Source organism: Melanotaenia boesemani, chromosome 9 (genome assembly GCF_017639745.1).
Source record: "Melanotaenia boesemani isolate fMelBoe1 chromosome 9, fMelBoe1.pri, whole genome shotgun sequence".
Lineage (NCBI taxonomy): Eukaryota > Metazoa > Chordata > Actinopteri > Atheriniformes > Melanotaeniidae > Melanotaenia > Melanotaenia boesemani.
The window spans coordinates 12,676,218-12,690,495 of record NC_055690.1 but is presented as its reverse complement, the minus strand read 5'-3'; the positions used below and the strand labels follow the sequence as shown (position 1 = coordinate 12,690,495).

General features: G+C 36.7%; 2 protein-coding genes across 3 annotated transcripts; both read right to left on the bottom strand.

Moving 5' to 3' along the window:
• Positions 1 to 248: 248 nt before the first annotated feature.
• On the bottom strand, positions 249 to 5,494 carry stoml3a (stomatin (EPB72)-like 3a). The gene is made up of 7 exons (XM_041995410.1): positions 5,374 to 5,494; positions 3,770 to 3,873; positions 3,545 to 3,617; positions 3,342 to 3,424; positions 3,041 to 3,244; positions 1,093 to 1,227; positions 249 to 989 (listed from the first exon to the last, which is right to left on the bottom strand). The coding sequence occupies exons 1-7, from the start codon at positions 5,447 to 5,449 to the stop codon at positions 798 to 800; spliced, it is 867 nt and encodes a 288-aa protein (XP_041851344.1). The 5' UTR covers positions 5,450 to 5,494; the 3' UTR covers positions 249 to 797.
• Positions 5,495 to 6,148: 654 nt separating this feature from the next.
• On the bottom strand, positions 6,149 to 12,841 carry slc25a15a (solute carrier family 25 member 15a). Of its 2 annotated transcripts, XM_041993828.1 has the most exons (7): positions 12,629 to 12,841; positions 12,383 to 12,445; positions 11,172 to 11,430; positions 9,096 to 9,236; positions 8,828 to 9,003; positions 8,588 to 8,746; positions 6,150 to 6,485 (listed from the first exon to the last, which is right to left on the bottom strand). In XM_041993828.1, the coding sequence occupies exons 2-7, from the start codon at positions 12,435 to 12,437 to the stop codon at positions 6,364 to 6,366; spliced, it is 912 nt and encodes a 303-aa protein (XP_041849762.1). In that variant the 5' UTR covers positions 12,438 to 12,445; positions 12,629 to 12,841; the 3' UTR covers positions 6,150 to 6,363. The 2 variants fall into 2 exon arrangements, with proteins under 2 accessions (XP_041849763.1, XP_041849762.1); XM_041993829.1 differs by lacking the exon at positions 12,629 to 12,841 and having other exon boundaries at positions 6,149 to 6,485; positions 12,383 to 12,442.
• Positions 12,842 to 14,278: the final 1,437 nt, after the last annotated feature.

The window sequence follows — 14,278 nt, the reverse complement described above, 5'->3', positions numbered from 1 at the left end:
CGCAGACATACAATGTGAAAAGCAGATCAAACAAGCATTTCATTGTAGCTGCATTGACTCTTCGGATGATAAGTTGATAACATTTATCAACTCCTAGGAATTTGCTCTGATCAGGTACTCCGATTGCACTGATTGCTCCTGTGTCCTGTGGACATGATGTTGTACTTATTTACTGAATGTTTGTTCAACACTAGAATCAAAGCTTTTGTTTACAGTTCATATCCAAAGTCAGAGAGGGCTGGTGCATTACATGGATCTTAGGACTTCTGTTGATTGTTTACAGGACTTCAGTGAAAAGATTGTATTAGGTATTTCAGAAATTTGTTCTCTGGATTAGTTTATATGAAAGCATGACCTTATGCTTGTGCATTACTTTTGTTTCATATTTCTGGTATATTCTGTTGAAACATTTAGACATGTGCCCTCTTCCAGAGGGGAAACTGTAGCTTAGCTTTTTAAAATATTGTGGTCAATGATGACAGTTAATGGCTATACTGTATATGTTGCACTTTGTATTTAAATATTAAATCACAGTAAGCATACACATAAAGTATATATTTGTGGGATTTGGTGTGTATATGCATTTTGATGCATAGCTTATAGCTTTCTAAGTTACAAAATAAAAACTACAAACTTAGTGTGTTTGAGGAGCAGTAACAAACACATCAAGTCTCCTAAATCACACAATATAGTGGTACCACTGAAGCTTTCTAGTTGTTGAATCAACAATATAACACTAGTATCAGTGCAAATCGGACTTAATTTAGCTTATATTGAACGTACTGATGTGAGATTTCTCATTTTCTTGGCATGAAACTCTGTAATATATCTATGGGCATAGGGAAGATAATGGTGGAGTTCTTCTCCGTTGCGATGGTGTTGAGAGTCTGCAGGTATCGCAGCTGAAGAGCAGAAGGGGCCTCAGCTATCACTAGAGCCGCTTCTTTTAGAGCCCTGGAGGCCTTCATCTCTCCTTCTGCTGCAATAATCTGAAACAGTATAAGTATTTCTTCAAATTTTCCCTCAGAATTCTTTCTTTTGCGTGGTTGTTACTCATGAAAAGGAAATTAAACCTTCCACTGCTTTCCACACCTTTGCTCTTGCCTCCCGGCTGGCTTCTGCCTCTGCTGCCATAGCTCTCTGCAGCTGGTGAGGCAGCTTCACATCCTTGATCTCCACACGCTCCACCTTGATACCCCATGGATCAGTGGCCTCATCCAGGGCTTCCTGCAGAATAAAATCAAAAACCAGACTCTCAAGTTTCCTATATACCTTTTCAAATACAGCCATATTTAAAAAATGTAATTTCTTAATAATGATGGTTATGACCCAACTCTTCATGTTTATGGAGCTTCCCAACATTTTTAGAGATATTTGTTTGAATGGAAAGTGGTCCGTTTCAGCTTGTTTTGAAGTTTTTCTTCCCCCTAGTGGCTGTGTGGCTCATTTACGTTACAGCCATCAGTTAAGGCTTCACAAAAAGTATTTGGAAAATCTGATGAGTAAGAGCTCTCACTCAATTAAATCTAGATTTAATTAACTCGTTTATTAAAGGCTCACTCACTATGCTTTGCATTAGAGGTAGACAAAAGAAGTTGACCTAAAGATTCTGTTCTGCCCCCACAAATTCTAAGTTTTAACTCCTGGGGTCTTATTTATAAAGCTGGCGTAGGTACAAAAACCAGCGTACGCCAAATATAGTCAACTTTTGGGATTTATGAAAACCAAACTTGATGGGAAAATGTTTCTACCTCCACGGCAACTCTGACCCAGGCGTATAATCAGGGAAAACGGGAAACGGTGACACCAACGGTACAGTATAAAATCAAGGAAATGTGAGACATTTTTGCACAACCCACTATTACCTGTCACACCACATGTTAAAGCTGTTTGCAGAAATAAAGATGCACATCCCAAATTAATTCTGACAGGATTTTCAGGAAAAAGGGAGATGATATTAATAAGAACCTCAACCACTAAAATATGTTCTGTCATTGTGAAACAAAACTTTACATGATATAAAATACATTCAGCTAAAGAAGGTGACAGTCTCCTGCCAGCATGTCAGTGTGAAAGTCATTCAGCAGTGCGGGAAGCAGACTGGAGGCTGGAGGTCTAGAAGCAATGCTAATGAAACACACAAGAGGTGGATTTCCTTTTATTTATTTATTCTTACACAATGTTTTTTTTTTTTTAATTGTTGTCCCAATTTCTGTCCAGACAGTCTTTATTTCCCGCAACTCCTTGTCCACCTGGTTAATAGCAGTGACTGTGTCCCTCTGCACCACCCACCCAGCTGGAGCACCGCCCACCCAGCTGGAGCACCTCCCACCCAGGTGGAGCACCTGGCAACTAGAAAGAAATATTATTTAACACTAATTCAACTGCTACCAATCTCAGATGTATCTGTACATACTTATTTTATAAATTAAAAGGAATTACCGGAATCATTACTGTCATTTAGCAGACCCTTCTCCAAAGCAATTCACAACTCCAGGTATCGGATGTTCTACTGACTGAGACATCCAGCCACATTGTCCTATGTCTCTGGTGTGTCTTGCCTTCTGAAACTGCGCTGACAAGATCAGCCACCTCCTACCACTTTTCTGCCCTTCTGACACAGGTAATACCCACACCATGCCTTCCAATGAGACATTTTCATGTTATTCAACGTGGTCCATCAGGATTTCAGTCTCACACCCTGAAAAATTACACTTCTTAACTCTTTTTTCCGTCATGAGACATCATGCAAATGATGGGATGCATATGTATCATACCTGGCCATTTATAGCCACCATGTGGGCGTGGGAAGGCGTTCCCTCATGTGCGCCCCCTTTAGAGTTGAGTCTGATTTATAAATGGAAACAGGTGTAGAATGTGTGTGCGCAAGCTTTTATAAATCTGAAAGTAGAAGTGCGCAGCAGACGCCACCAGTAGTTTGCTTTGCTACGCACAGGTAAATAAGGCCCCTGGGCTTTTTCATTTTTTTCTGCAACCACTACTTTGCAATCATGTGTCTTACAGTGTGGCTTCATCCTACCTGCATACTGAGTGAAATGCCCTCTCTGTCAGATAGAAGTTCAGCAAGGTTTTTAGTGCCAAGGACGTTCCTCAAAGTGGTTTGAGCAAGTAGTCGTGTAGATGAGTGTGCGTTAGACACATTGGCCACAGATGAGATCGGGCAGTGTATCCGGAAGTATACCACACCATCCACAGACACCGTCACAGAGTCTTTGGTCAGAATCTGCAAAAGTTAAAGTAAATTAATTAATTAATAAATCAAAGAGAGATTGACATGAAGAGAAGCAAATGAAAAACAAAAAAAATTGGGGTAAACTTACTTCTTGAGGAGGTATATCAAAGGACACAGTCCTCAGATCAACTTTCACAAAGTTATCAGTGCAGGGCAAAACAAAGAAAAGTCCTGGAAAGAGACAAACACCACATTATACTGTTTTTAAAAAATACTTTCTAAGCAGGTGTTCATCCTAGATACCAACTTCTATATTAGATCATGGTGTAATATGTATAATAAACCACAAACCCGGCCCTTTAGGTTTCCTGTCTGCAATCCGGCCAAGTCTGAAAATGACCGCTCGCTCATATTCCTGCACTATCTGGACACAAGAGACAACAAACCACATAAATCAACTACTAATCAGTGTAAAGAGAAATATGACTCTGTGGGATGCAGCAACATCAGTACACATAATCTTTCTCAAATTAAAAAAAAGATCAAACCCTAAAAAGCAGTAGAAACATGCTCTACCTTAACACACATGAACAGTGTGATCGGGAAGGTTGCCACAACAAAGATGAGTGACACAATTACCAACATCCAACCAAAGCATCCCAGTCTCGATGCGTTTTTATCTGTGGAAAGAAAAAGACACTCATGACGGTGGTGTAGAGTCATTGCAGTGGGTTTGTTGACAGCCAACTAAACAGTAATATGATCCAATAGGAAAGAACCTTTTGTTAGAAGAAACACAAAACATTTATAATGCTAGGCAACAGTCATGTTGGATTCACACTCACATCGCATATATCACTAATAATGTAATTAAGCTCTGAAGGAAGCCAGGTGACTTCAGATTCACCTCAGTCATGCAATGTTGTGTCAACTTACTGAATTATTGATGTACCCGCTTTAAATTACTGTCACCTTCAGTCTGAGTTTGACTGTGTTAAGTCATTTATCTCCTGAATATTACTTTTAGATGGTTTTTAAAATATTTACTAAACGACAACACACTTATGTCAGCAAAAGAGATTAATGCAAAATCTGAAATAATGGAATGATGTGGAACAACTATATAATGCTTATGCACTAGTTTATCATTCAAGTTTTGGAGCCTCTGAAATAAATTTAAATGCTAAAAAAAACTATTCTGTTCCCCTCAAACTTCATTCTGTACATTACTGCAGCCACTTCCATCTAAAACACATCCTGAGAGGTTCCATCAGATCTTACTTTTCTTATGATGGAGTACGAGGCAGCTGCTTCTCCTGTTTGTGGAGAACCAAACTAGACACTATGCAGACATTATGCAAATGTATTCCCTGGTTATGTCAACAATTAATGGATGAAAGGTTTTGACTACCAATGAGACATTTCAGAACAGCGTCCCCTATGGGAAACAATAACTATGGAGAAATAAAATTTTCACTGACAAAAAGTCTCTTGAATCATTGGAATAAATATGCAAAAATTAACAAAAGCGGTTGACTGGAAGCCTCCATTCAGATACATACATTAAAGATACACCTCAAGTGGCTCCATTTCAGCATAGTCCTATAATATCCCATTTAAGTCAAATTATAATCCACTTTAGTCTCATTTGAAACAACTGCATTCATATAATGCTGATTTTTATGTTATCTAGATAAATAAACCAATGGATCACATTAAATGACTGAGCTGAAACCCTGTCATATATAATAGGAACATTTTCCAGTCTGGATTACAAATCAGGTTTACAAACTGAAAATAATGATCTGAATACAGGGAGGGAGAAGGAGGTTGGGAAATACGCCAGGCAGTCACTGGAAAGGATGATGAATAAATCTATGTAAAACTCCAAGGAACATTGTTCTTATTATAGGAAAAAAGTTACATTATATGCATTATATTACAGAAAAATTGTGTGTATTTATAATTCATGTTTGTATCTTTAGGCAAAATGTTCAATGTTCTCATATTTAAACTTTTGTGTATCTATCATTACTTACATGGTTACAGTTTCAGTGCTTATTTTGTAAAATTGTTAACAATACTACCACTGCTCCAACTACTACTACTAATAAAAACAATCATAATAAAACAGTCATAATTAAGCACTCACTTATCAAAAGATCATAAAAAGTATTTACCTTCCACATTATTGACGTTAATTTCAAGTTTACCTTGCGTAACCATCTCTGCTGTGCTGGATGTGGTTGAGATCATTAGAGTTGCCTGTGAGACAGAACAGTGTTTACCTCTCTCTTTTGCTCTGTGGGGTGTGGTCTATCTATTTCCTTCTTGCCTCTGTCCATGAAGGAGACAGGGACAGAAACATAAACTCACACTCCCATTAGGCGTGCGACTGCTGGATTCATCCAGTGGCTACGGACATGTAACATAAACCTCTTATAGTGGAAGGGTTAAAGTTCAGCTCACATGGTTACCCTTTATCTCCTTACATGCTAGTCCAGGCGGAGTCTTTCACTTGTTGACTGCAACTTCTAAATAAATAATCAGGGCTATCCAAGTCTTGAAACAAGAGATTGTGTAAGGAGATGTGTATCTCCCCTTAACAAGATGAAAACAGCAAGTTTTCACACACAGTGCTCACTTTGAATTATTAATTTTCTATCAAAAATTCCAGTTACAAGGTTGCCAGTTTACAACATGATGCTATATATATGCATATATATATATGTGTATATATATATATATATATATATATATATATATATATATATATATATATATATATATATATATGAATGGTCATATTCAGACTAAACTTTGCAAGCTGCATCTTTCCTGCTGCAATTGTACTGTTTCCTGAAGTTGTGTTTCATAATTTACAATGGAAAGTGGAAAATTGAAAAAAGAAACTGATGTAGTTGAATCATTTGCATTTCAGATAAAATATTTTTTTAAGACATTAAGACTTGTTTAAAACTTTATTTTACATAACCGCGACCAGCACAGAAACGAGGTGTATATATTGTTGCAAAATCTTCAGTCCTACAAGTTAAACTCATACTTAGATTTCAAACATTGAGATGCAAATCAACTTTAATATTTATTTTAGAAATACTGAAGGCAGTGTTTCATCTGAATAGTTGCTTGAAGTGGGAAGACCCTTCTCATCAGGCACCAGCAGCATCCATCATAAACTTGCGGCTAAACTCGTAAGCCAGGAACAGCGCTCCATTGGCAGGGAAGGTGCGTATCATAGTAGGAGTCAGGCCGGAGTACAGAGCAGCAAAGCCTGTGGGATGAGAGAGATGAGATCATTCCCTACAGATGCATAGGCCTCCAGCTTGGGCAAATTAGTAAGAAGATGCATCCACACTGTCCTCAGTGGTGCATTTTAAGTTTTCACAGGTTTGGGTTGTGCTGGAAAAATCATCGTGGGAAGAATCAAAAATGATGCCGAGTCAAACTGTCTTTCACAAGTTTATTACAGCAAAGAGAAATAAAAAAAAACATGCAATCGAGCATGCAGAGAGATCTCTTTAAACAAACAAGGAAGTGTCACAAAGTTATATAGATCTCTGATCACGCCATTACCAACTGTCATCATCATCATCATGACTTGATGGAGATCTCTATTAATAGCTGTTGCTAGGGGCAACGTAGAGAGTTCTTCATAAAACTGAACTATTTGGAGAGAGTTCTACATAAAAAGGAACTAGACTCATCATGATCTTTTGCCCTTTACTCCACCCTGCTAGTAGATAGAAAAAGGGGAAGCTACAAAGAGAAATGGCAAGCGTCTTTAAGTTTTGTTTTTAGTGTGAAAAGGCCACATGATAATTTGTAAGTGTAACAGTAATGCTTCATCTTATGACAGCTTTAATAAAGTTTTAGGCCAGCTCACACAATAATTTCTATCACAGGGTTTACTTTTATATTTGAATTTTGTTATCCTAAGTGACGCTGATGCAGCGCTGAACCTGCTGCAATGTTACACATCCCCTAAAATATAAACTGCTCTCTATTTATACTAACAACTGACTATTCGACTTATTTAGTTCTTACGCTTTAACTAGTTACAATTATTATAAAAAAATACCTAATCACAAATACTTTAACTCACCTTCACCATTACTGTATATGCCACACCTTTGGTATCATCTTGGTATTATGATATTAAAATATGAACAGTATGATTAAATATATATTAAATATATTAAATATGTTTAAAATTATCAATGAGTCAAGATATTAAGTGGTCGATTCATAGTTCATAGTTTTAGTTTTTTGAGTTTTTTTGTAGTTAATCACCTTGTTAGAGAACAGCATGTCATGCAGTAAGTACTTAAACATCCATACATGTGTGTTTGGACATTCAGAGAAAGTCACCTGTAAAAGTTATAGTCAATTTTATCACCAGTGCGAGATTGTGGAAGCTATTTCTAAAACTGGAAGCAAAGAAGTGATTAAATATTTCTACTTATATACAAGAAATGACATAAAATGAACCAAAAAGTTGGTTGCAACTGTTTGTACAACAATAAATTGTTGACTTTCAGAACCATATGAGCCTGGGATAAGTCTGAGCTCCTCTGGTGGAGGATTATTTGTTCCACAGAATCGATTTAGGATCAGAGCATCTGTGGTCAAACGCTCTAAACTCTGGAACAAGGTGCATGAGGAGATCTGATTACCAGAGTCAGAGCATTCTTTTAAATTTCTTATAACATTGTTATCAGACAGCCTAAACTTTTTTACTTTACACTTTAGATCTTATGTACTGATTGATTTGCTGCCAACTATTATATTTATTTTTATGTTATTTTACTTTATTTTATTTCTGATGCATAAATTAATTAATTATTGAACTGTATATAGCTGAATAATGATAAATAATAGTTTATCATTATTATTACAGCTTTTATTTTAGCTTCTTCTATTCAGCAACTCCATCTGTAATTTTGAAGTAATGAGTTCCCTAAAGCACTTATTTCCCATGTTTAGTACATTCTGATTAATGTCTCCTCCTTATTTAAAGGAGAACCTTTTTTAATCTAAATGCTAATTGTATGTCAAGCTCTCTGTATGCACTGGTTAATTATCAGATTTAATAAATATGATCTGTGTTATTTAGTAGATAATTAGAACCACAGTAATTTTTATAAATTATCTGGATTGTTTTTAGTTGCCTTTTGTTCCATCTTCTGTTTGTCCCCTCAAAATACCACTGAATACACAACATGATTACTGACTCTGTGATTATATGAGCATGTGACCAGAGCAACTGGATGCAGGAAGTGGAACATGAAGCGTAAAATGTGAGACATTTACAAAAAAAGGAAAAAAAGAAAAAAGGGTCCAAATACAGTTTGAAAAAGCAACTCCAAATCTTACCCTCGGTGCGTATGATACTCAAGGAGGTCTTCATAAAGCCCTCTTGCCTCCCAGCTAAAGAGTAGACCTGGATCCTGGACTTCACACAGTCAATGGGATAGACTATGAGCCAAAGACAAGCTCCTCCAAACCCACCGCTGAACATGAGTGGAAGAATACCTGCAGATACAAAAGCATGATGGCAGAGTACACAAACCTAAGAGATGTACTAAACCTTAGAGTGTAAATCTATTAGCTCACCTATACTCTCCTTGTCTGTACCCATGTGTTGTGCAAATTTAGATCGACACAATTCATAGGCCCCAAAGAAGCAGAAATAACCTGGAACCTCTCTCACAATGGTAGATGTCAGTCCTTGATAGAAACCCAGAGGGCCGTTTGTCTTCAACACAGTATTAATAACACTCCACACTGTGCTAAAATATAATAAAACTATGTTAGAAGTGACAGAAATCAACTTGACTCCACTCCACTGCTCATTCCAACATCTCAGTTTGGACCCACCAACCTTCTTTGTCCTTTCGCCACCTTGCCAGTTGCCTCCATTTCGTGCATGGCCTGCAGACGACATTTGACCAGCTCTGTGGGACACAACGCCATGGCAGAGAAGATGGAGGCTAAAGACCCGGCAGATGCCTTCTGAATGTCACTGATGAGCAATGACAAGGAGTAGAACACAACATGTAAACGAGAAAGTCTTTCAGTGTGGCTTCTGTCTTCATAATTACAGACAGTTTGAATCTAAACATTTCTGCCTCTTGTAACCACAGATAAGAGGCCATTTACTGTGATGCAGTCTGTTGATGCACATAAAACCTGCATGTCTCATATAAGTGCATCAAATGGAAAACCGGCTGTACCGAAGACCAATTCCCCGCTTTGCGGTTACATTTCATTCCCAATAATGGTTTCTCAAAGAGAGCCAACAAAAGGCCTCCATTATCCAAAATCACTTTGTCCTTAGATGTCCTGAAACTTCTCTGAAAGAGCAATTCCCCATCAGACATGTTTCACTTTAGTTACATCCAACAATCAAACATGTCTGCATGTCTACTATCAATAGGTTCAGCAAACTTTTATAGAAGTGTAAGAAGCACCTATATTTTTTTATTGATAGATATATGACTATATATATTTATACCTTAACATTACATACTATTTTTTTAAGTCTGGCCCCTAAAGGGTTAAATGCTATAACTGAATTGTAATTTGTGAGCCTAGTTTTATTGCTAAATAACCAATAAAGAGAAAGGAACATCAGACTGAATGAAAACTGCCCGAAAAGTCATTTTTGACTAGTTACTTCTGACTGGGTGTGGTTAACTACAGTATGTGCCATTACTCTTGTAAAACCAAATCAAGAATTCAGCCAGGCTAACTGGGAAATCCTGGCTTAATCCCTTATCTAGGTTTCGTGAGACAGCCCTCAGATGTCGAATGTTCCAAGCAGTTTAGGCGGAGGGACCAATGAGGTGGCGTTGGTATGTATATAACCCAGCAGCAGCTGTTTTAGACACCTATTACAATTTTAGGTGTTGTTCCGCCCTCCGTCTAATTGCAAGGTGTGCAACACCTGAGAGAATTGTGTTTTGTTGTTCAGTAAAATGTGTGATTAGAGTTGTGGATTTGTATGACCAATAGGAAGGTTAGTGCAAATATGCTGGTGTACATTTGTTTTGGAGCTCAGTCAATTTTCTGTTTTCCATAGCAATAATGGGGGAGGGGGGAGTTGCTTCTCCAACCCAGCAGTATATGGTGCATAAATATCTGCTGCTCGTAACCTTGGAAGACTAGAGGTGAGTTAGCTTAGTTTTGGGTAAGCAGACAGGGACACCTGTTTTACAGCCAGTATGTTAACAACTGCACTGAAAAATGGCTGAATAATTTAAATATGAGGGTACTGCAGGTGTGTCTTCTCCAGTAGACCAGAGTAACCATACTGGTCTGTCTTCTGAGAAAAAAAAATTTGTTGTAGTAGCATTCCCACCTGAGCTTGCTTTTTGTTTTTGTTTCACATTTTGTATGGCCGGCGCCCGGGAGGTGTAGTTGACTTGAACATTGAAAATACCTGGGCCTGACATGAAGTCTAAAAGGCCTCCTCAGTCATTTGCTTCACAATCTCTGCACCTTTACATATATACCCTATCTAGATGTTTAACTTCTATTTGGGGGCAAACGAGGATTAATTGTGATCAAAACAACTACACTACAAACGGCAGCATTCATTAGTTTTTATTCGGTTAATTATTTAGTCTTTAATGGACAAAAGAACCAGGGATATTCAATATCATCACATAGTGTTGTTTTGAAGCAAAGTAAGTAAAGAAATGCTTTACTACACCAAGGTCAAACAGAGAAAAAGAGTAACTCTTGATAGATGAACACTGCATGAAATCATCTTTTGTAAATAAACAGGAAAAATTAGTGATAATTATGATCCTACTAAGTTGTAGGGAGGGTTTGAAAGCTGAACAAACATTCTTGGGTCAGTATTTTTTATCACATGATACTGGCTTATCAAACTGATGCTCAACACAGCTATTTATCCAACTTATCATGGAAATAAAAAATATCTGTATCAAACCTGAGATCAGCCCCTTTATTCAGTCCCAATAAAAGGCGAACTGCATCCTGGCAAAGGCCGTAACTCAAGAAGAGCACAGCGTTTTCGGTGATGTTGGCTATGAGGGCTGGGGTTGTGCCTTTGTAGAGGCCACGGAGTCCCACCTGTCTGAAGGTTGAAATGAAACAGTGGATGAATCCACGGTACATGCTAGGAAATGTCTGCATCTTCACCTTGGCTGTGTCAAATGGCTGGCCGCTCAGGACACAGGCTGTCCCACCTGAAGTAAGGCATTAGAAGAAGAAACTTCTCTTACTATCACACTTCTCATATAGATGTACATACATCCATTTAGCTGTAATTTAACATAAACATTCATCTTTTTGAAAATAAAGTTAAAGACCACCAAATTTGTCTGTTAATCATTAATAATTAGGTAGTTATGGAACTTGCTGGTAAATTCTGTGCATCTTTTAAGTCAACGTTAAGTTATTTTACCCCTCACCTGAAGGAGGGAACTAACCAGTGTTTGACTGATTTTAGATTTTTAACTTAATTTTATCTAAATATTTGCATAGCAATTATCAAACACAAGTGTGTCCCAACGTAAAGCCGGAATACAACAAAAGAGACTGAAGGAACACAACACATTGGTCACAGGTATGTCAATTAAATCAATATAATCTATTACACATGAACTCAAAGCTTTGTTTTAAAAGCAGAAAGGGGGTTCTGTGTTTCATGTTCCAGTAGGAAGCTGGAACCAAAAGAGAAGAGCCTGTAAACTAAAAGCTCAATGACCATGGCTCTGCCTAAGTTTAAATAAAGAGAGAGAGAGAGAGAGAGAGAGAGACTACAGGAACTACAATAATCAACAGCAATAAATAATATTTTCATTTATTTAACACTGAATAGACCCATCCTACATGAAACACTTCTATGTTATGAAGCCATCTTTCCATCTGCACATTACAAATATGAAATTCTACAACATGTTTTAAAAAGAAATTAATAAAACAAAAATTCTGCCAACAAATACGTTATTTAATGGTAAAGTCTGGGAAATTCAGCATGCGTAACATTTGGCATTTTTAGCTAAAGAGAGAGCAAAGACAAAATAAAAGATGCCTCTAATTACACAGTTATGAGTTGTACTACCAAGGAGTACACAGACCCCAAAACAATATAAATAAAAACGGTATTAATAAATAAACAACTTAACTATAACCCACCAATTGCTCCAGCAGAGAAGTCAATGATTGCCTGGATTAGAGGGTGGGGCGCCATGATGACACCTGAAATATTAAAAAAGTTACTTAACTATTATTACTTCACTCAATAATCATAAACAACCTGAAAGAAAACTGTTGAATGGTAAAGATAAAGAATATCTCATCGTTAGAGTCGACACTGATAAGGCGATAAAGCAGATAATAGAATGTCTTAGGTATACAGATACGGGCATATTTCATGCTCACCTGCTTTTCCCTTAATACGGATTAGTATTAGTCGTGTTTATCTTTGTCTCCCTCACTGCTGCACGTGTCTCTAAATGTTACAACCAGTTAATAAATCATCAAATTTGACAGAACAGTCCCCAGAAATTTTGCGTTGAAGACAGCCCAGGCAGCTCTTGTGCGTAAGAAATGAGCGTCTCAGCCATATAATATATACGTGTGTGTATCTGCACTTCCGTCTTCTTGACTCTGAAAATTCTGTCGCGCGCACTCTACGTAAGCTCACAAGGAGTTGCGTCAAGACGAAGAAATAAAACGTAGCTTATCGGAGTAAACTAAATCTCACTTTTATATAATTAACCTGCTACTTATTTTGACAAAATTTCATATACATAAGTCCAAGTGTTCTGATGACAGGCCAAACTTCACCGAACTAATCTTATTCTAAATATGAAGCATTATATCTCTTCTACAACAAACAGGGAAGCCTCATAAACCTGTCGTCTTTTTAAACTGTTTATCTCTGTAAACTGTGAACTTTCCTTTCTTTTTGTTTACACATCCTTCTCAAGTTGTGTTAATTTCTATTTTCTCCATATTGCTTTTTTCTGTTCTCTTTTGCTTCTTTTGTGTTACAGCTTGCTCTATGCAATGTTCTGTTATATTCATTGCTCCGAATAAAGATAAAAAAAAACAAAAAAAAACATAAACTTAGTCTGAAAACTAAAGACTGACACTGCTAATAAACAATTTTTATTTGTTTGATTTTGAGTATTGATATTTCTTTATTTATATTTCTTTATTTCAAACAAAAAATGATAAATTTCCAAATAACATAATTTTAATTTTATTTAAATTCAGTGATACGTTATTCATATCAAAACATATTTTTACTTTCTTCATTTCCTCTGTCATTTTTCCCAGAACCTGTTTTGGCCCCAACACTGACCCCTGGGGGACTCCACAAACAGTCTCCAAACAATCTGACTTGCGTTCACCAATCATCACATATTGTTGCTTTGTTCGTTCACTGACTTACTTTCACAAGTTGTTAAAGCACCTGTTCTATTTTATTAGAACATGTGTTTTGTTAATTTATTTATTAAATTATAGCTGGTTTGATATAAATATTGAATAATAAATTAGAGTTAATATTCTTAAGTATATTTATTTCAAAGACCAATTTAAAAACTAACTGTAAAAAAATGTAAAAAAGTTCATAAAATTTTAAATTGGCCTTTATATTTGTGTAATGATGGATGCTGTCAAGCTGTATAATCAAAAAGCTGTAAGTTTAAGGGACGGGACCTTCTGGAAATTATTAAACTAAAGAACTACAAGATACATTCATCCCGCTCACTTATATAGTAAACTGTGCTCCTAAAATGTTGGTTGCACTTCTAGTTGTAGTACCTAATGTTAGCCACAAGAGGTCACCATACTCCACATTTGCTTCAGAACACTCATACAGGCTCAGATCCAACAGATAAGCAGCGAGTCCGCAGTTACAGTAGTAAAAAGAACTTGATTTATCTTTGTCATTACAATGTGTTATGTTAAACTCATATTCTTAGGCCCTATCTATCTTTGTGGTTACACGTTGAGCCTTTTGTTTAATTTTAATTTCATTCATTTTTTAATGAATTTGTAAACTGTACTTACTGATTGTAA